At 42.4% G+C, this 20,350-nt stretch overlaps 2 protein-coding genes across 5 annotated transcripts in view; both read left to right on the forward strand.

The window, feature by feature from the left end:
- Nucleotides 1–13: 13 nt before the first annotated feature.
- On the forward strand, nucleotides 14–6,072 carry LOC105508052. Its single transcript, XM_011936823.1, has 6 exons — nucleotides 14–82; nucleotides 157–324; nucleotides 1,503–1,591; nucleotides 5,114–5,534; nucleotides 5,586–5,731; nucleotides 6,030–6,072. Exons 1-6 carry the CDS (start codon nucleotides 14–16, stop codon nucleotides 6,070–6,072), a joined length of 936 nt encoding a protein of 311 aa, XP_011792213.1.
- Nucleotides 4,974–20,350, forward strand: part of LOC105508009 (HAUS augmin-like complex subunit 3) — a 170,828-nt gene continuing 155,451 nt past the window's right edge. The window contains exons 1-6 of one of the 4 annotated variants that reach the window (XM_011936759.1): nucleotides 5,097–5,198; nucleotides 5,462–5,731; nucleotides 6,475–7,525; nucleotides 8,526–8,965; nucleotides 11,391–11,619; nucleotides 16,244–16,571. In XM_011936759.1, coding sequence (XP_011792149.1) covers nucleotides 6,617–7,525; nucleotides 8,526–8,965; nucleotides 11,391–11,619; nucleotides 16,244–16,477 — 1,812 coding nt within the window. In that variant the 5' untranslated portion in view covers nucleotides 5,097–5,198; nucleotides 5,462–5,731; nucleotides 6,475–6,616 and the 3' untranslated portion in view covers nucleotides 16,478–16,571. Of the gene's footprint in view, nucleotides 5,199–5,461; nucleotides 5,732–6,474; nucleotides 7,526–8,525; nucleotides 8,966–11,390; nucleotides 11,620–16,243; nucleotides 20,041–20,350 lie in introns of those variants that run through there. The other 3 variants (XM_011936760.1, XM_011936757.1, XM_011936758.1) reach the window with 3 other exon arrangements.

The following is a 20,350-nucleotide window of genomic DNA, read 5'->3' on the forward strand; positions in this document are numbered from 1 at the left end:
GGCCTGACGGAGCATGTCACCCCCTGCTGCCAACCACACCGGGCCCACCATCACAGCTGGATGCTGTGGCACCTGGATCTGGGTGAAGGCGGGTTTGAGGTGGGTGCCCCTACAGGCCTGTTGGCCAACTGGATGCTCTTGTTGCTCTTGTCCCAGAGGCACTGGGACTTTGCCTCTGGCTCTTGTGCTGGGGCCCTGCTGGCCGAGGACAGCCCACCCCTTGGGGTGCTCCATGCCAGCCCAGGAATCCTCTGCATAGAGGCTGCTAGCTCTCAGAGCTGCACTGTGAGAATCCTCTTGCACCTGTTCCCAGAACTAACCTGGGTATGGCTTCTGCTTCCTGTCATGGGGACCTGCCGTGCTGAGGTGAAGTGAGATGGCATGGCCAACCATCCCCTTGTGCCGGTGGTGACCGTGGAGACACAGGCTCCTGTCGTGCCCATCATGGGGTGGTTGTGAGGTGATGAGACCTCGCACAGTGGGGAGAAGAGGTCTTGCTCTCACCCAAGCAAGCCGGGCTGGCTGCCTGCTCCCCCTCAGGGAGGCCTTTTGGAGGGAACGCCCCTGGAAGCAGAGACCTCTGATCTGCCGGGCCAGGGTTGGGGCGGTGTGGGCCCAGCTACCTGGGTGCAGAGGGAGGAGTACTGGGGGCCCAGCAATGGGCAGCTGAGAGGACATGCCTGCCTTGAGTGCTGGAGAATTGATGGAGCTGGGTGGTCATACGAGGGCTCCTGAGTGTGGAGTCGCCACACTGTGCACATGGCAGCTATGCACTGGAGATGGCCCAGTGGGACCCGCCAGCAGGTTGTGGGGTGGCCATGGAGGGTACCTGCCGGGGCCCTCGGAGGCATCTGAGCTCCCCCAACCCCCAGCAGCACAGTCTAGATCGTTGAACCTGTGTGCGCCCCAGGAACCCTCGAGGCCATTAGTGGGGGCACCCCAGGAAAGAAAGAAAGTTCCTCCTGGGAATGTGGCTGGGGCCTCAGAGCCACCAGGATTTGGTCATTCATGTAAATGTGGACATTTAAATCCCAAATATTACGATTTGCGATCACCACTACCGTTTTCTATCAAGGGCATGCAGGTGCCAGGGGCTGTGCCCAGTTCCATATATGATTGGTACCTGGTATCATCATGCTGGGCCCTTCTCACAGGTGGCACACTGAGATTTGGAGACGCACCCCTCCCCTGCTCACCAGGCTGGAGGGTGGGATACCTGGGACAGGATCCCTGTCCTTTGGGAAGCCCTTGATACTCCCAGCAGAGTCCATCTCTGTTTTCCATCTTTGTGCTTGTTGGGTTACAGCAAGTCCCTCTCCAAGTAGGACATGTGCATTACAGCAAGTCCCCCTACAAGTGGGACACCTGCCTGCAGCCTCCCACCCACCCTCTTCTTGGCAGCCTGAATGACCTCAAAGGTCTCCTTGCTCACCTCCCTAAAGTCCTCCTCTGGGTCCCCATGGCCTCCGGATTAAACCCAAACACCGCCATTTGTCCTTCAGCTCGATTCGGCCCACCCCTGCACTGACTTTAGCCCCCACTCCCACCCGCTCCTTGCATTCACTAGCTCAGGCACAACCTCCTCTGGAAAGTGGGCCCTGAGCCCCCTATATCCCTTCCCACCATATTTTCGCTGAGATTATGGCCACCCAAATTAGGCGCTGGAATCATCTGGGCTAATCGCCACAGGACCTTCTCACTCCTTCCTCCTTTCCTAGTCCCTGGCCAGGTCAGCCGCATGCACTCCAGCCTCATGGGGATCTTTCTAGAATGTAAACGGTTATGCCACTGACGTGCTGAGCCTCAGGGGCTCACAACTCCTCCTCCTGTCCTGAGGCCCTTTCTGACACCCCACCAGTCCCAGTCTCTGCTGCCAGCCCTTGTGGTCCCCATTCCTCCCCACTTCAAAGGCCCTCTCCACATGGCCACCTTGGTGAATAAACTCTGTCACCTCCTTTGGGCTTGTGCTGACCCAAACCTGCTCCTGAGTTTGGGGACTGAGTTCTCACTCTGTCACATGAATGTCAACAGGATGGAAAACAAACTCTTTCCCAACCCTATAGTCTTCTACTTTCTTCTTAATAGGAAGGATTAGTAGGAAGAATAGGAAGAAATGCCACTCCCTGCTCAGCTGGAAACTCCAGAGTCTCCCGGACCCAGGCTAGTCACCAGGCCCCAGGCTCTGCCAGCTCCTGCAGCTCTCTCTGTCCAGCTCTTTCCTCCTCTCCTACATGCTGTAAGAGTGGTCCTGTATCTTGTCTCTTACCACCTTTTGTCATTTTTGGTCTTGCAGAATTAGGCTTCTAACACACATCTGAGAATTCACTCTCTTGCTTGAAAACACTCCCCATTCTCCATTGCTTGCAGAATAGAGTCCCACAAAATTCATGGAAAACTACATCTAAAACAAATAATCTTTAGCATCTGACTGTTACTTCTAAAGTTTAAAAATAGTCTGAAAAGATATTGTCCAAAACCTAAAATATTTTAAAATACCAATAGGAGAAAATCGCTTCCACAGGAAGGAGAAAACGCAGACAGCAAAAACACTTGATCTGCTCACAGCTCTGTCTTTAGGTCTGTTTAGTCCATTATATTCTCATGGGCTTTCTCAGGGAGGATTAATTCCTGGGTTCCATTTATCTTTTGACCCTACTAAAACCCCAAATAATTTTGACTGCTGAGAAGAAAGCTTACCCTGGAAGTAAGTGTAACATACTTGCTTTCTTAAATTCCCAAGGCAAGCTGAAGAAAACTTTCCATGTCTGTATAGTTAAACCTATTGTGTTTGTCATTTGTACTCCAGCGGCTGATACTGTTGTAATTTTTACTTAATGTTTTTATGGCTTTTATGGTCTCGTAAGCACCTTTCCAACAAATAACTATGGTCAGCAATTCAAAATCAGATGGAGAATTAATTTGTGGCCCAAGAAACCACCCAGGAGCCGCTAGGAAAGTGGGTTTCTAGAACTGCCTCCAGGGCTCTGGAGTACACCCCTCCTGCCCTCCAGGGATCTCTTTCTATAAAGGAGCCCCTTGTCTTTCTGCCATCTTTAATGCTGTCTCCTCAGAGTTCCTCCTTGCAGTCTATAAATATCCCCAAGTTCCTCTCATTTTCAAACAAAACAAAATAAAAAATCCTCCCCTCAGCCCTGCATTCCCACCCCCTCAGCTTGTGTCGTTTTGCATGCTCTCTCTCTCCTGTCTCTTGTTTCTGTCTCTCTCTCTCTGTGTCTCTGTCTCTGTGTCTCTGTGTCTCTCTGTCTCTGTGTCTGTCTCTGTCTCTGTCTCTCTGTGTCTCTGTCTCTGTCTCTCTGTGTCTCTCTGTCTCTGTGTCTGTCTCTCTCTGTCTCTGTCTCGCTGTGTCTCTGTCTGTCTCTCTGTGTCTCTCTGTATCTCTCTCTCTCTGTCTCTCTCTCTCTTTCTCTCTGTCACGCTCCTCCCACTCAGTCTTTGCCTCATCAGCAACATTTCTGGAAGGCATTGCCTGCGCAGCTCCCACTTCCTTCTGTCCAAACTGGCTCAACTCTGTCTCCTGATGCACACCCCCGACCTCCAACCCTGGGCTGCAGGGGTCCTCCCACCAGGCCTCCCAGTTGCAGCATCCCTGGTTTCCCTGCCTGCAGATTGGGCACCACTCTGTGAATTTTTTCCCATCATGTTTGTTTTTCAGATCATTTTAGGCCTCATTGACTTTTAAAAGAGGAGGATAAAAACGTAAAACAAGTGAAGAATGAATAGGAAAATCTTTGACTCGATCAGATTACAATATTTACCTTAGAACATTCTTATTTCTCTCCTTAAAAATGTTAAGAAAAACTATCCAAACGACTTCTACTTAGTCACCCTGGACTAGAACATTGTCTAACAAGCCACCTTTAGGGTCATTTGAAGCTGAAGGGAGGGAGTACCATTATATTTACCCATGACCAAAGCCCCTGCTAACCTGTGGAAGACTGAGGAGTGGCAAAGGATTTTTGGTAGAGATGCAAACGAATTCTGTCCAATAGAGAGGTCTGGTTTCACTGGGCTGTAGGGCATCGGCCAGATTCGCATGAAATTAAGCAGTCCCGTTTCAGTCATCTTTCACTGACTGCCATCCTCTTTGGAAATAGTGTATCATCCTCCCTGAGTTAAATACACTCCGTTTATGTGAGTTCATTTCTAACATTTTGAAAATGGAATTGTGGAGGAATTCAGCTTTTTTTTTTTGAGACGGAGTCTTGCTCTGTTGCCCAGGCTAGAGTGCAGTGGTATGATCTCGGCTCACCCCAGACCCCGCTTGCCCGGGTTCAAGCGATTCTTCTGCCTCAGCCTCCCGAGTAGCTGGGATTACAGGCGCCCACCACCGCGCCCGGCTAATTTTTGTATTTTTTAGTAGAGATGGGGTTTCACCATCTTTGCCAGGCTGGTCTCGAACTCCTGACCTCATGAGCCCGCCTCGGCCTCCCAAAGTGCTGGGATTACAGGCATGAGCCACCGCGCCCAGCCGGAAGTCAGCTTTTACATAGTGGTCAGGTGAGGGATTGGGAATTAAGTGCTTTTGCAAAATAAAGTTCATTGTAAAAGATTCTAAGCGAACAATCCCTAACCCTTAAAATGTACCAGGCACTGCTCCGGCTGCTGTGGATGTGGGAACTCGTCTCTCTCGGGGGCCAGCGCTATCACCGCAGGGCTCCAGCCTGTCTCCCAACCACCAACCTGTGCTTCTCTATGTACCCCTCAAAAATGCCTTCAGAGGGTCTAGATTGAGGTACGGGGCAGGGCAGGCCTGAAGCACAACTGACGGCTCCGTTGACAGCAGGCCCGCAGCTTCGGCTCCCCAGAGGGCGCCCCACTATACCCACCGCACTCGTCTACACCCCAATCCTTGCCCAGGCCCCGCCCTCTGCCCAGGCCCCGCCCCTGCCTAGACCCTGTCCCCGCCCTGCCCGGCCCAGACCCCGCGTCTGCCCTGCGCCCCGCCCAGGAGGCCGGTTGCCCGCCGCGGCCGGGGGCGGAGCGCCGCCTGCTCAGCTCCACCCCATAGTCCAGCCTCTCCGACTCCGCCTCTTTTGACACCACGCCTGCGCAAACAATCATCCCCCCCGCGACCACGCCTCCGCGCGTGCAGGCGCTCCCGTCAGGCAGTGCGAGGCGCGCGGGTTACGGAGGGCCGCGGCCGCGGTTCCTGTGAGAAGCTAGCGGAGCTTCCTCAGGTGACTGACGCGGGCCCCGGTTCTGGGCGCCGGGGTGTGGGACTGGAGGAGTGGCCGCGATCCCCGACTGCACCCCGCTGCCTCTTCTTTTCCTGCGCTTCTGGGGACTCCTTCCAGGGGCTCCGGCAGCTGCCCGGGCATCACGGCCCGGCCCGCGGGACGAGGAGCTGGGGCGGGGCGGGGGCTGCGCAGGGCCGGTTGTCCCGGCGTCTGCAGCTCGGTGTGGACGGCGATTCGGTGGGCTTCTGCGTTTGTTTTGTTAGCGTGCTTAGGTGTCACAGCTGGGTGACTCTCGGAAGGAAGGTTTTGCCGCTGGCGCGTCAGGTGTATCGCGGCCTCGGGGCCGCGGATCCCCGGGCCTGACGCCGCCTCTGGGGTTCGCGCGGCCCCGGCGTCGGGGCTGCCTCAGCGCTGGCTGAAGGCCGGCCCGAAGCGCCCTTAATTGTGGTCGCGCGCTGTCTTGCTGCTCCTACTGTTCTCCGCGCCGCGGTAGTGGACTCTGGAGGTAGAGCCTTGCCCGACGAGTTGTTGAGGTAAATAGTTGATTCTTCAGAAGATGTGCCATACTTATTTGCGTTTTCTTACATATGGAGGGCAGGGAAGAGAGGCTGCCTAGCCTCCTGGTGACTTGGGTTTGTTTGGATCCATTTATTTTGAATTAAAAACAAACGTTGCTCCATAAAGAGTAATACATTTTAAATGCATCTTTGGAAAAAACGATAAAGTGGATCCAAATAGATCCACTTTCTTGTTAATTTTCATTACTGTTGGGGTTTTCTGAGAACTAGCCTAATTGTTTCTGTTTCTCTTTGTCATCATCAAACATGGCAGCTACGACTGCCTGTCAGTTATCCGGCTCTCGGATATCATGTGATATTTGTCTGCTTTTTAAAAACACTGTCGTCGCCGGGCACGGTGGCTCAAGCCTGTAATCCCAGCACTTTGGGAGGCCGAGACGGGCGGATCACAAGGTCAGGAGATCGAGACCATCCTGGCTAACACTGTGAAACCCCGTCTCTACTAAAAAATACGAAAAACTAGCCGGGCGAGGTGGCGGGCGCCTGTAGTCCCAGCTACCCGGGAGGCTGAGGCAGGAGAATGGCGTGAACCCGGAAGGCGGAGCTTGCAGTGAGCTGAGATCCGGCCACTGCACTCCGGTGGGGCGACAGAGCGAGACTCCGCCTCAAAAAAAAAAATAAATAAAATAAAAATAAAAATAAAAAATAAAAACACTGTCGTCATATTTGTGGTCTAATACTTGTTTTCTTCCCCCCAGGAGGAATCATTATAGATTCTAAAAATAGATTTTCCTTTCTCTGTGGACTTGGTATAAAACGTAGCTTTTTTCTATTTGGATTTTCTAAAAATCAACACCGTAAAACCCATATCAGATACAACAAAATTGGGGTAGTTAAACCATGAGTTGTGGAAATGAGTTTGTGGAAACATTAAAAAAAATTGGTTTTCCCAAAGCTGATAATCTTAATGGAGAAGACTTTGACTGGTTGTTTGAGGGCATTGAAGATGAATCGTTTCTGAAGTGGTTTTGTGGGAATGTGAATGAACAGAATGTATTGTCTGAAAGAGAATTGGAAGCTTTTAGCGTTCTTCAGAAATCAGGCAAGCCCATCCTAGAAGGGGCGGCGTTGGATGAAGCTCTTAAAACGTGTAAAACTTCTGATTTGAAGACACCTAGACTGGATGACAAAGAGCTGGAGAAATTAGAGGATGAGGTTCAAACTCTACTGAAATTAAAGAACTTAAAAATTCAGCGGCGTAATAAATGTCAATTGATGGCTTCAGTAACTAGCCACAAATCTCTGAGGTTAAATGCTAAAGAAGAATCAGCCACTAAAAAGCTGAAGCAGAGTCAAGGAATTCTAAATGCAATGAATACTAAGATCAGTAATGAACTTCAGGCTCTTACTGATGAAGTTACACAATTGATGATGTTCTTCGGACATTCTAATTTAGGTCAAGGGACAAATCCACTGGTATTTTTATCGCAATTTTCCTTGGAAAAATACCTAAGTCAGGAAGAGCAAAGCACAGCAGCATTAACTTTGTATACCAAAAAACAGTTCTTTCAGGGTATACATGAAGTAGTTGAAAGTTCAAATGAAGACAATTTTCAACTTTTAGATATACAGGCACCATCTATTTGTGATAATCAAGAAATCCTTGAGGAGAGACGACTAGAGATGGCTAGACTGCAGCTGGCTTACATTTGTGCTCAACATCAATTAATTCACTTGAAAGCAAGTAATTCAAGCATGAAGTCAAGTATAAAATGGGCAGAGGAGAATCTTCATAGCCTAACCAGCAAGGTAAGCATAAGAAATGAGATTGGATTCACATTGTAATTATTGTTAAGGAATAGAGGATATAATATTGCTATTGAAGTACTTTAGAATGGGGCATCTAATAAGAGATTACATGTTATTTTCTCATTGTTCAGTGTTTATTTGTGATCTGTGTCAGTGTTCCATACAAATAGATCCGTATGTTAATGGAGGGCAGCAATAGTAATTATCTCAACCACATTATCTAGTTTATTTTAAACAAACATGCTTTAATTTGCATTCTGAATTTTAAATTTGTGTAATGCAGATACAGACTGGACTGAAATTTTCTTTTTAGGATGTGGCTAGAAACTAATTGCTTTATTTTGGGTATTCTGCCTCGTTTGCTCCAACCAGAGCATAGTGCTAATGAAGTCAGAGGTCCAGGTTCAGTAGACTGAAACTGATTTCTTTTTGAAAATACATGGATAGATGTATTGCAGATGTCTGTCTGCACTCTTGGAGAGCTTGCTTTCTTGGTAATATAACTGCTAGATACTTGAGTAAAAAATGTAACATTTCTGAATCTGAATATCAGCATCAGGTTAGTTTCTATAGCTGACAAAAAACTGGAATAATAATAGGAAATCCAATGGTTATGTAGAAGTGCTAAAATCAACTGGCTGACTAGGACCTATTGAGGTAATTTTAACTTAAGAAAAACTAGTAACATACACTTAGATTCAGTGAATAGTATGCTATTAATAATGATTTTGATTGAGTAAAACAAGTATAATAAGATCTTTATTTTGGTAGCCATTACTATATACATGGTAGTAATAGCAGTAAAATTTAGTAATTCATACCCTTGATTTAGTCCACATTTTTCCCTTTTAAACTGTAATTTTGTTTTATATGAATATTAAATTAGTTTTCATTCATTGAGCTTATTATCTGGTCACCTAAAGTGGAAAGTGAAAATAATCTTAAGATGATTTCGAATTTAGGCATACAGTTTGAAATGTGTTTGCTTTTCTTTGTATAGGCTGTGGACAAAGAAAATTTAGATGCTAAAATTTCTAGCTTGACCAGTGAGATTATGAAACTTGAAGAACAGATCACTCAAATAAAAGACAGAAGTTTACCTGCTGTGGTAAGAGAGAATGCCCAGTTATTGAATATGCCAGTGGTAAAGGGAGATTTTGATCTGCAGATTGCTAAACAAGATTATTACACAGCAAGACAAGAGTTAGTTTTAAATCAATTAATAAAACAAAAGGCATCATTTGAACTTCTACAGTTATTGTATGAAATTGAATTAAGAAAGCATTGGGACATATATCGTGAACTTGAAAATTTGGTTCAAGAACTTAGTCAAAGTAACATGGTGCTCTACAAGCAATTAGAAATGTTGACAGATCCATCAGGTTCTCAGCAGATAAATCCAAGGAATACCATTGATACTAAGGATTATTCTACTCATAGGTATGTATGCTTCATTGTTTCCTTAGTAAATTTTTCCTTTTGTTTTTGCAAAATACTAGAGAGAGTTTGAGCTAAAATTTTGGAAGTTTTTAACAATTCTTTGCATTTCACTTTTGATCTTCTATTTTTTTTCCATTTTCGTATGCCTTTTTTTCATTTTTAGTTTTTTTGCTGCCTTTTCCGTTTATGCTAGATTTGAAAATAGCTACTTTATAGCTTAAGTGGATGAGGTGGAGGAATGAATGGGTTTTATTCCCCTTTAGACATTATTATTTATATACCTTATTTTAGATTTGGGGCCGGAAGTTTGAATACAGCTCAGCATAGTAGGTATTGCTGGGCAGGGGATTGAGTGCATTTGGAGAAGGTAGCAGTAGAGAGGGGAGAAGACTTCATTTCTGTGTGTAGTCAGGAGAATCATTGAGAATGAATGCTAGCTCCCAAGCTTCATCTGGATGTCTGAGCAATTGATGGCAGAGGGATACTGAAAATTGGAGGGCTGAAGTAGTCTTAAGACCTCAAAAATCTGACTCCTACTCCTCATTTTTCTCCAGGACTAGGGTAAGAGCATCTAATCTTTTTGTTTTCTCATTAGTAAAATGAGGGGCCTGGATAGGATTGCCTCATTGCCCAATTTCAGGGGGTACCATTGACATCATGATCTATGTGAATGATACCCCTGAAATTATGTAGTTACATCTGTAAGACTGTAATTGGCAGTTTTGGGATTGAACTAGTTTTAGAAAGTCTGTTACAACTTGATTAAAAAAATAACTTTTTCGGCTGGGCGCGGTGGCTCAAGCCTGTAATCCCAGCACTTTGGGAGGCCGAGACGGGCGGATCACAAGGTCAGGAGATCGAGACCATCCTGGCTAACACGGTGAAACCCCGTCTCTACTAAAAACACAAAAAACTAGCCGGGCGAGGTGGCGGGCGCCTATAGTCCCAGCTACTCGGGAGGCTGAAGGCGGAGCTTGCAGCGAGCTGAGATCCGGCCACTGCACTCCAGTTTGGGCGACAGAGCGAGACTCCGTCTCAAAAAATAATAATAATAATAACTTTTTCAAAAACTCTGAGCAAAAGTTTACTGTTACAGCTATTTATATAACTATTTACATTTTACATTGTTTAAAATTTCCATTTATTTTTATATTTTATGTTGTTGTACAATTTTAGTTTTTCTCTTGTAATCCCACCACAATCCTGTAATACAGGTAGGTTAAGATGTGGAGTAGTTAAGATGTGGAAATAAGTCTCAGAGATTGATTTGCCCTAAGTTTCACGTAACAGAAAACTCAGACCTAGACCTAGGTCTTCTGTTTCAAATTCGTTGCTTGCTTGCTTGTTTTTTCCTTCCTTCCCTCCTTCCTTTCCTTCCTTTCCCTTCCTTTCTCTCTCTTTCTCTCTTTCTTCCCTTCCTTCCCTTCCTTTTCTTTCTTTTAAGACAAGGTCTCACTCTCTTGCCTAGGTGGGAGTACAGTGATGTGATGATAGCTCACTGCAGCCTCCAGCTTCTGGGCTCAAGTGATCCTCCTGCCTCAACTTCCTGAGTAGTTAGGACTACAGGCACGTGCCGCCATGCCTGGCTAATTTAAAAAAAAATTATTTTTGTAGACATGAGACTTCAATATGTTGCCAAGTCTGGTCTTGAACTCCTGGGCTCAAGTAACCCTCCCACAGTGCTGGGATTACAGGCATGAGCCATAGCCTGTTGTTTCTACTTCATCATAGTTCTATTCTGTGAGACAAGTGTTTTCTTGGGAGGTATCTCTGAATTGCACTTTGAAGTAGGTTAGTGGCAGTTAAAGTTAAGAAGAATTTTATATCTAAAACTTGGATGGTGGGGAAACTGGGAATTCAGTAATAGACTGCTTATCTAATGTAGTAGTTAGAATATATATTTCTGTACTGAGATAGTGTTACAGTTAGAATGGTTTCAGTTGCTTGATTTTTGCAGGCACACAAATACTACTACTACTACTACTAATTATTATTATTATTATTATTATTTCTTTTTTTGGAGACGGCGTCTCACTCTGTTGCCCAGGCTGGAGTGCAGTGGCGCGATCTTGGTTCACTGCAACCTCTGCCTCCTGGGTTCAAGCAATCCTGCTGCCTCAGCCTGCCGAGTAGCTGGGACTATAGGTGCATGCCGCCATGCCTGGCTAACAGTTTTTTGTATTTTAGTAGAGATGGGGTTTCACCATGTTGCCCAGGCTGGTCTTGAACTCCTGAGCTCAGCCAGTCTGCCCGCCTTGGCCTCCCAAAGTGCTAGGATTACAGGCGTGAGCCACTGTACCTGGCCAATATTTTTATAAGTTGTTACTTAGCTATCCCCACAAATGCCCCAATACAGTGGATTATAATTTTGAAAATGATACTGACTTGATAATTTTTCCCTTTAATTTTAATTTTTACATTTTAGGCTTTACCAACTTTTAGAGGGAGAGAATAAGAAAAAAGAATTGTTTCTAACTCATGGAAACCTTGAGGAAGTGGCTGAGAACTTGAAACAGAATGTTTCTTTAGTACAAGATCAGTTGGCAGTATCTGCTCAAGAACATTCTTTCTTTCTGTCCAAACGGAATAAGGATGTGAACATGCTTTGTGATGCTTTGTATCAAGGAGGAAATCAGCTTTTGCTAAGTGATCAGGTGGGTATTTACCACAGTAGTTAAAAATGCTTTTTTAAAAAATGCTTGTTTTAAAAGATATTAAAGAAAATGTTAACATGAGGAAAATATTACCCCAATTCCATTGCCTTAATATAAAATATATTTCTATGTCTCCTAATTTTTGTTCACATATAAATATGTTTTTCAGATAGTTTTGATGAGTGTGCACAGAAATTTAAAAATGTATACAATTTTTCAGACACAAAAAGATATGTAATGTTTATATTAGTGTTAAAAAATAAATAAAACCGCCTCTGTATTTTTTTCACTCATCGTAGCAAACACAGGATTGCCTTTATATCTTTAAAATCCTCTGTGTACGCTTACTGGTACATGCTCCTCCTAACATAATTCCTCTCTCATCTTCAAAGAGTAACTACCATGCTTAATTTTGTTCATCATTTTCTTGTATGTATAGTTTTATACACATAAAACTATACATAACATACACACATATATATATATATATATATTCCTAGACTGTGTATTTAGTTTTATATGTTTTTGAACTTTGTATGCTGTTATACTGGTGGTGGTATACCGAAGGTATGTATATTGAAGGTATGTATCCTTCAATGACTTGCTTGCTTTTTCAGTGACTTAACATGTTTTTGAGACTCACTCATATTGATACATGTAAAGCTATAGTTCATTCATAGTGTTCTCTTTTATATGGTTAGTATTCCATTGTGTGATATTCCACAATGAAATTATCTGTTAGATTGACAGACATTTAGGTTATTTACAGTTTTTATTACTATAGATCTTACTCTTATGATAGTCTTGTATGTCTCATAGCTGCACAATTCCAGTTTCTCCACATCTTTGCCAACACTTATTTCCTGTGGTTTTTAAAATAGTAGCCATCCCGATGGGTGTGAAGTGGTATCTGTTATTTGTTTTTTGAATAGTCTCCCGTTACTGATTTTTGTCTTCTTGATCTATTGAGAATTGTATACAAATTTCCACTGTGATGGTGGATTTGAAAATTTCTCCACGTAGGCCAGGCGCAGTGGCTCACGCCTATAATCCCAGCACTTTGGGAAGCTGAGGTGGGTGGATCACAAGGTCAGGAGTTCAAGACCAGTCTGGCTAAGATGGTGAAACCCCATCTCTACTAAAAATACAAAAATTAGCTGGGCTTGGTGGCGGACAACTGTAATCCCAGCTACTTGGGAGGCTGACGCAGGAGAATTGCTTGAACCCAGGAGGCAAAAGTTGCAGTGAGCCGAAATCGTGCCTCTGCACTGCTTCGTAGGTGACAGAGCAAGACTCGGTCTCAAAAAAGAAGAAAATTTCTCCATGTAGTTGTATATCATTTTTTTGTCTATGTATTTTGAGTCTTTTATAAGTTATGTCCAGGTTTAAAATCACAGTGAATATCCTGATCATTTTAAATTACAGTGAATTAAAGCATTTAGCATTACATAATGACTATTCCTGTGATGCTTTTTGTCTTGATATTCTTTTGTCTAATATTAATATTCCTGTGCCATTTTTCTTTTTCTTTTTTTTTTTTTTTGAGACGGAGTCTGGCTCTGTCGCCCAGGCTGGAGTGCAGTGGCCGGATCTCAGCTCACTGCAAGCTTCGCCTCCCGGATTTATGCCATTCTCCTGCCTCAGCCTCCCGAGTAGCTGGGGCTATAGGCACCCGCCATTACGCCCGGCTAATTTTTTGTATTTTTAGTAGAGAGGGAGTTTCACTGTGTTAGCCAGGATGGTCTCGATCTCCTGACCTCGTGATCCACCCGTCTTGGCCTCCCAAAGTGCTGGGATTACAGGCTTGAGCCACCGCGCCCGGCCCATTTTTCTTTTTCTTAGTAATTGTAAGACATATAGTTTTCTTTACACTTTTCCATTAAGTTTTTATTATTAGTTAAGTCCTGATTCATGGACCCAGGTTAGGGATCATCATGTACCTAGGTCCTCCTCTACCACCCTGGGAGAAGGATGGAGAACAGAGGAAAGGTGGGTGGAGCCAGTTCAGATATTCCCAGGAAGCATGCCTTTGTCCCAGGTCAAGACCAAGGATATGGGGCAGAGGGACTTCTACACATGCCAGTACCATTTGCACACAGAGACATCACCCCCTTTAGCAGTCATTGCTTTCTTGGAGTGGTAGAAGTCCAGGTAGTTCTGCCAGCAGTTCATGTTCTGGTTCCAGTTGACAAAGTGGCTGTCAAATGGGACAGTCCTGTAGTTCCTGCCATGGTGCTAACTTCTAAAGACCCTCAGCAAAGACCATAGTTTTGTTTTTACTTAGCATGATGAAATAAACATTTTTACTCTCTAAACTTTTCTTAACTTTTAATGTTAACTATACTGTCTTGATTTAATTACTATGCCATCAGTTTTGTAGCTGGTTATTGTTATTGGGCATTTTGATAGTCTTCATTTTTTTCTTTTATTTGCTCTTGAACAATATCATGTATATCTTTATGTATATAGCTTTTTGTTGTTGGATACTTCCATCTGGATAAATTCTTGGAAATAGGATCATTGGGGTTTTTTGTGCCGGGGCCGTATATACACTTTTTTTGCCTTTGATACTGCCAGATTGCCTTTTAAAGGAGTTTATAATGCTACCAGCACTATTTAAGCGTCCACTAGACACCATTGATCATTTGGCACATCATCATTTTATGAATTGCTAAAAAAAGAAAAACTCTTAGTTAAAGCGACACAATGTTTTCTTATTAAGAATTTTTGTTTTTCATACTTAGTAGAAAAGATCTTTTACCTACCTATGTGTAGGTACACATAGATTTTTATCATACCACTCTTGGACATATGTTAAAAGGAAAAAAATAAGTCAATTTAAATGGTTAGGGTAGTTCTAAAGCATCACATTTCAATGTTCAATTCTTCTAAGTTATTTTTTGACTCAGAGTTGTCTGTAATTTTCCACACTGTATATCAAGAATGTTGATGTGGGCCGGGCGCGGTGGCTCAAGCCTGTAATCCCAGCACTTTGGGAGGCCGAGACGGGCGGATCACGAGGTCAGGAGATCAAGACCATCCTGGCTATCACGGTGAAACCCCGTCTCTACTAAAAATACAAAAACTAGTCGGGCGAGGTGGCAGGCGCCTGTAGTCCCAGCTACTCGGGAGGCTGAGGCAGGAGAATGGCCGAAACCCAGGAGGCGGAGCTTGCAGTGAGCTGAGATCCGGCCACTGCACTCCAGTCCGGGCGACAGAGCGAGACTCCGCCTCAAAAAAAAAAAAAAAAAAAAAAAAGAATGTTGATGAAAAAGTATTTCTTAAGAGTACCTGGCCAGAAACAGTCATATGATGTTCTTGATTAAGATGCATCTTCATTTCAGATATGTTAAAATGTGAAAAAAATACATCCAAGAATCACTAAAATATGGTAATTTCACTCTAATCTTATCAGTAGGTATCATTAGCGTTTTTCCCTAGCTCAATGTGATGTAAAATGCTGTATCAATTTTAACTTGTGTTTCTATTATTAATGAAGCTGAGCTTCAGTCTCTGTAGCAATATTATTTTAGCAACTGCATGATCTTTAGTATTTAATTGAAGGTAAAGATGAGATTGTTGTTTCTCAGTATATTCAAGTTTATCAAGTTTGTCTTAGAGGAGATCACTAAATGTAGATATAATGTTGAAATTACTTGATTTTCAAAAATATGTATTTTAAGAAGTACTGCTCTGTGAATTGGCATTTATGACAGGTCTTAGGTAGTCATTCTTGAACTTGTACATTAGAATCATCAGGGAGCATATCAAAATGCAGGTTCCTAGCTCTGTACAGAGATTCAGTAATTTAATCTAGTAGGGGGTACAGGAATCTGTATTCATAACAAGTACGCTTGTGGACCATGCCTAGAAGCTGTGGAAAATTGAGAGTAGTTAGAACAACAGATTTTTCTGAGAACCTCTTTGGTGATACTGGCTAAAATTTATAAGTAGAGTGCTTGATTAGAAAGCTATGGAAACTTGTTAATCTAGTTTAAATGCTAGACACTAAGAATTTTGAATTTACTATAATAAATGTAAAGGGTTGGCATGGCTAGATTCTTGAGCAGGAAAATTACATGATTAGTCAGGATGGTTTTCATGGAATGTCATGTAATTCCATTTGGTAAGATAATAAGAAAAAATGAAAAATGGAGATTTGTGTTGAGATAATTCTCTTTTATTGGTCTTCATTTCAACTTTCTCTGTACTTTCTGTCTAGAATAAACAGAATAAGCTAAAACGAAGTTTGACTAATTAAGCAGAATATAAGCTCCATGAGGGAGATTTTATTCATTCTTGTATCAGTAATCTCTAAAACAGTACTTGGCACAATAGTATTTGTTGAATATATGAATGCATAGAACAGCGTACATATCAAGTACTCTTCAGGAAGTGTTTCCTTTGAATCACTTAAAATTACCTATCAGAAGCTGTTGCAATTAATCTTACTTAGAATTTATATTAAACCTATTATGGATTTTAAATTGAGGTTTATTTATTGCTAAAATTGTGGGAAGTTATTAAGTCATTTAAAGTCTTTCCATGTAAATTATACTTTAATTTTATAATTGGTGTTAGGAAAAAAGTGTTTGAATTTTTATTTTTATTTTCCTTTTTTTAGGAGTTAACAGAGCAATTTCATCAAGTTGAATCTCAACTGAATAAGCTAAATCATCTCCTCACTGATATTCTTGCTGATGTGAAGACAAAAAGAAAAACTTTGGCAAATAATAAATTACATCAAATGGAAAGAGAATTATATGTATATTTTTTAAAAGATGAAGATTATCTGAAAGATATTGTGGAGAATTTAGAAACTCAATCAAAGATTAAGGCTGTTAGTCTTGAAGATTGAAAATTACTGGAAACCGAATCTTTATTACATGTGCTCTTTTATTTATTAGGAGGAGACTGTGTATAATAAACACTACTAAATTTTTAAAATTTGAGGTCAATGGGACATTTCATTTGATGAATTCAACCAAAAAAATTTGGTTTTTTTCTCATGTGGTACATTCAGAGTACCAGTGCTTTTTATGATTTGAGCTTGTTAGTGGTACTTAGTCCTGGTAATTTTTTACTTACTGAGAATAAGCATTATTACATAATGCAAATATTTTTAAATACAGTTATCTCTCTCCTTTACTTTCTTTTTAGAAATAGAAATTTTCTGCTGTTAAATTTTTTTTTTTTTTGAGATGGAGTCTCACTCTGTCTCCAGGCTGGAGTGCAGTGGCACGATCTTGGCTCACTGCAACCTCCACCTCCCAGGTTCAAGCAATTCTCCTGCCTCAGCCTCCCGGGTAGCTGGGACTACAGGTGCGCACTGCCACGCCTAGCTAATTTTTTGTATTTTTAGTAGAAATGGGGTTTCACCATGTTGACCAGGATGGTCTCCATCTGCTGACCTCATGGATCCCCTCTCCTCGGCCTCCCAAAGTGCTGGAATTACAAGCATGAGCCATCACGCTCAGCCGCTATTAAATATTTTAAAATGTGTAGAATATCTAGTCAGCATTTTTAAATCTGTAGACCTTAATATGTGAAATAGCCAGGTCCCCTCATGTTTGACTGTCAGATAAAATTTTGCTGCTCAAATTGTATTACTCCATAATTCCCTGCTATGGACCTTTAGACTGTTTTAATGTCCCCACTTGTACCGCAGAGTATTAGGACTTCCTTGGCCATCATTCATTTTAGAGTCTGAATTCTGGGGACTCAAAGTTTTCTACAAGACAGCTCAGCAGTGCTTTGACTTTAATATGACTTACACATCATAAATGACTTTCAAATGAAATTTGAATTTCGAAATTCTGTAAAAGTGGTTGTTCAAAAGATGTATGATACTGTTTTAATCAGTTTAAGAGCAAAAATGTTTAATTATATTTAATAATGGTATTTGGGCAATCAGAAAATAAGGGTTGGTCTAAAATAATTCGAAGTACCTCATCTGTTATTACATCAGATGCTTCTTGAGTGCCTAATTTATACGTGGCCTGTGACAAATACCATGTGAGCTTTGTAGGAATATCTTTAAGAATATTTCTCACCTGTTTGTAATATGGAGTGCCAATCTAAAAACTACATGTTTTGGATGGTCTTTGTGGAATTTTTTAGCTATAACCATCAGAAAACAGGCATACCTGGATGACAGATGAACCCTCTGGATTTTTGAAACCCATCGAACAAAAATATTTTCCAGTTACTGTGTTTGTTATTTAAAATGTTATGTAAACCTTAATTTTGTAGCAATAAATTTTGTTTACAATTTTGCTATCAGCTCCATATCACCTGAGCAACATTTTTGTTGTATATATTTTTTTCTATTCTATCTTGGGATAGAGAGTTTACTTAAATTTTTTCTTTTCTCCAATAATGTGGAAAATATGTCATCTGGTTTCCTGGTTTATGGTAGCAAATTCTGTTTAAATTAGTGTCAGATATTTAGATGTGTGGCCAGACGCTTGATTTATTTAATTAGTTAATTAATTTTTTGAGACAGAGTCTAACTCTGTCACCCAGGCTGGAGTTGAGCAGAACAATCTCAGCTCACTGCAACCTCTGCCTCCCAGGTTCAAGTGATTCTCCTGCTTCAGCCTCCTGAGTAGATGGGATTGTAGGTGTGCACCACTGCACCTGGCTAATTTTTGTATTTTCAGTAGAGACGGGGTTTCACCATGTTGGTCAGGCTGGTCTCAAACTCCTGACCTCAAGTGATCTGCCCGCCTTGGCCTTCCAGAATGCTGGCATTACAGATGTAAGGCACCATGCCCCTGCCCAGTTGCTTGATTTATACTGTCCCTACCCAAACCTTCGCTTGCTCAGCCCAGGGGAACAGCAGGACTGATCAAAGCAGGGATGGTAGTTGTGTGTCTGCCATAATTACCCAAGTTAGTTATAATCATTGTGTTACTAGGTATGTTTATTTGAAGATTTACTTTGTTTTGTTTTGTTTTTATTTTTTGAGACGGAGTTTCGCTCTTGTTGCCCAGGCTGGAGTACAGTGGCGTGATTTCAGCTCACTACAGTCTCCGCCTCCTGGGTTCAAGTGGTTCTCCTGCCTCAGGCCTCCTGAGTAGCTGGGATTACAGGCGCCACCATGTTCGGTTAATTTTTCATATTTTTAGCAGAGACGGGATTTCATCATGTTGGCCAAGTTGGTCTCAAATTCCTGACCTCAGGTGATCCATCTGCCTCGGCCTACCAAAGTGCAGGGATTACAGGTGTGAGCCTATTTGGAGATTTCATATCATTTTTCAAACCTCAGGAAGTATTTGAGTAGATCATTTGCTTCTAAATTGGTTACCTAGAAAATAAGCTCTTTATCTATTTACTATGATACCTGGATTGAGCCTCTAGCTATTTTGCTTTTTGCTTTCTATCTGTATTATTAGATGATTGATGCCTATTTTCTGTGGTTATGAATATAGACATTTTAAATGAAAGTCTTGGTATATCAGTTTTTCAAAATAATTATATTTCTTGTTTTAAAGTCTTCAAATTAATATATGGGATTTATCTTATGTTAATCTTACATTTAGGATTTTTTGAAAATGGAAAATTATGAGGCATTGGTAGGCTTTGATCTCTGTAATACACCGCTCTCCACTGTTGCTCAGAAGATTATGTCTGCTATGCATTCAGGTGATTTAGTGGATTCTAAGACTTGGGGAAAGAGTACAGAGAGTAAGTAATTTTTATGAACCTTTCTCTCTCTTGATACTTTGAATGTTAGTTGTTCTAAAGACTAAGAATTGAAAATGGAATGCACGTAGACATATGAAGCCCAGCTTCTGCCCCTTTTACACTCATTCAGTGCCGACTGAGCTTCTGCTTGCTAACTTTCATGTTCCCTTAACCTTCATTGCTTTAAAAATGTAACACTCTCTTCCTTATTCCAGGTATTTCTGTCAAACATTCCCTTAGAATCTGGATCAGGTATTTTAGTATCTTTGAAAGAGATGCTTTAATCTTGGTTCTCAGGTCATCAAACCTGTACATAGTATTTGCTATTGTGTGTGGTGAACAAGAGATATGTTTTTGACAATGTGTGTATTATACTGCTATAGAAATGTAAACTCTTAGGTGGCAAGGATTATTGGATCAGTGTATATGGGTTTATGACGTGGTATAATAGTAAAAGCAGTGGGGCCGGGCGCGGTGACTTACGCCTGTAATCCTGACACTTTAGGAGGCCAAGGCAGGCGGATCATGAGGTCAGGAGATCGAGACCATCCTGGCTAACACAGTGAAAACCCGTCTCTACTAAAAATACAAAAAATTAGCCTGGCATGGTGGTGGGCATCTGTAGTCCCAGCTACTCGGGAGGCTGAGGCAGGAGAATGGCATGAACCCAGGAGACAGAGCTTGCAGTGAGCTGAGATCTCCAGCCTGGGTGACAGAGCGAGACTCTGTCTCAAAAAAAAAAAAAAAAAGTAAAAGCAGTGATATGCCCACAAATGTCACTGAAATGTTTGTAACACCAGGGTTTTTGGTGTTTTTTTGTTTTGTTTTTTGTTGTCTTTCTTTTTTTTTTTTTTTTTTTTTGAGGTGGAGTCTCGCTCTGTCGCCCGGACTGGAGTGCAGTGGCCGGATCTCAGCTCACTGCAAGCTCCGCCTCCTGGGTTTACGCCATTCTCCTGCCTCGGCCTCCCGAGTAGCTGGGACTACAGGCACCCGCCACCTCGCCCGGCTAGTTTTTGTATTTTTAGTAGAGACGGGGTTTCAC

The sequence above is a fragment of the Colobus angolensis genome, unplaced genomic scaffold (genome assembly GCF_000951035.1).
Source record: "Colobus angolensis palliatus isolate OR3802 unplaced genomic scaffold, Cang.pa_1.0 Scaffold157, whole genome shotgun sequence".
NCBI classification, from domain to species: Eukaryota; Metazoa; Chordata; class Mammalia; order Primates; family Cercopithecidae; genus Colobus; species Colobus angolensis.

What these genes read in the sequence shown, in the direction of transcription:
- LOC105508052 (XM_011936823.1), top strand. Translation starts at nt 14, where the DNA reads ATGTCACCCCCTGCTGCCAACCACACCGGGCCCACCATCACAGCTGGA. An exon ending in GGCACAACCTCCTCTGGAAA is followed by an intron (nt 1,592 to 5,113) that starts GTGGGCCCTGAG and finishes CCGCGCGTGCAG; the next exon opens with GCGCTCCCGTCAGGCAGTGC. An exon ending in CGCGTCAGGTGTATCGCGGC is followed by an intron (nt 5,535 to 5,585) that starts CTCGGGGCCGCG and finishes GGTTCGCGCGGC; the next exon opens with CCCGGCGTCGGGGCTGCCTC.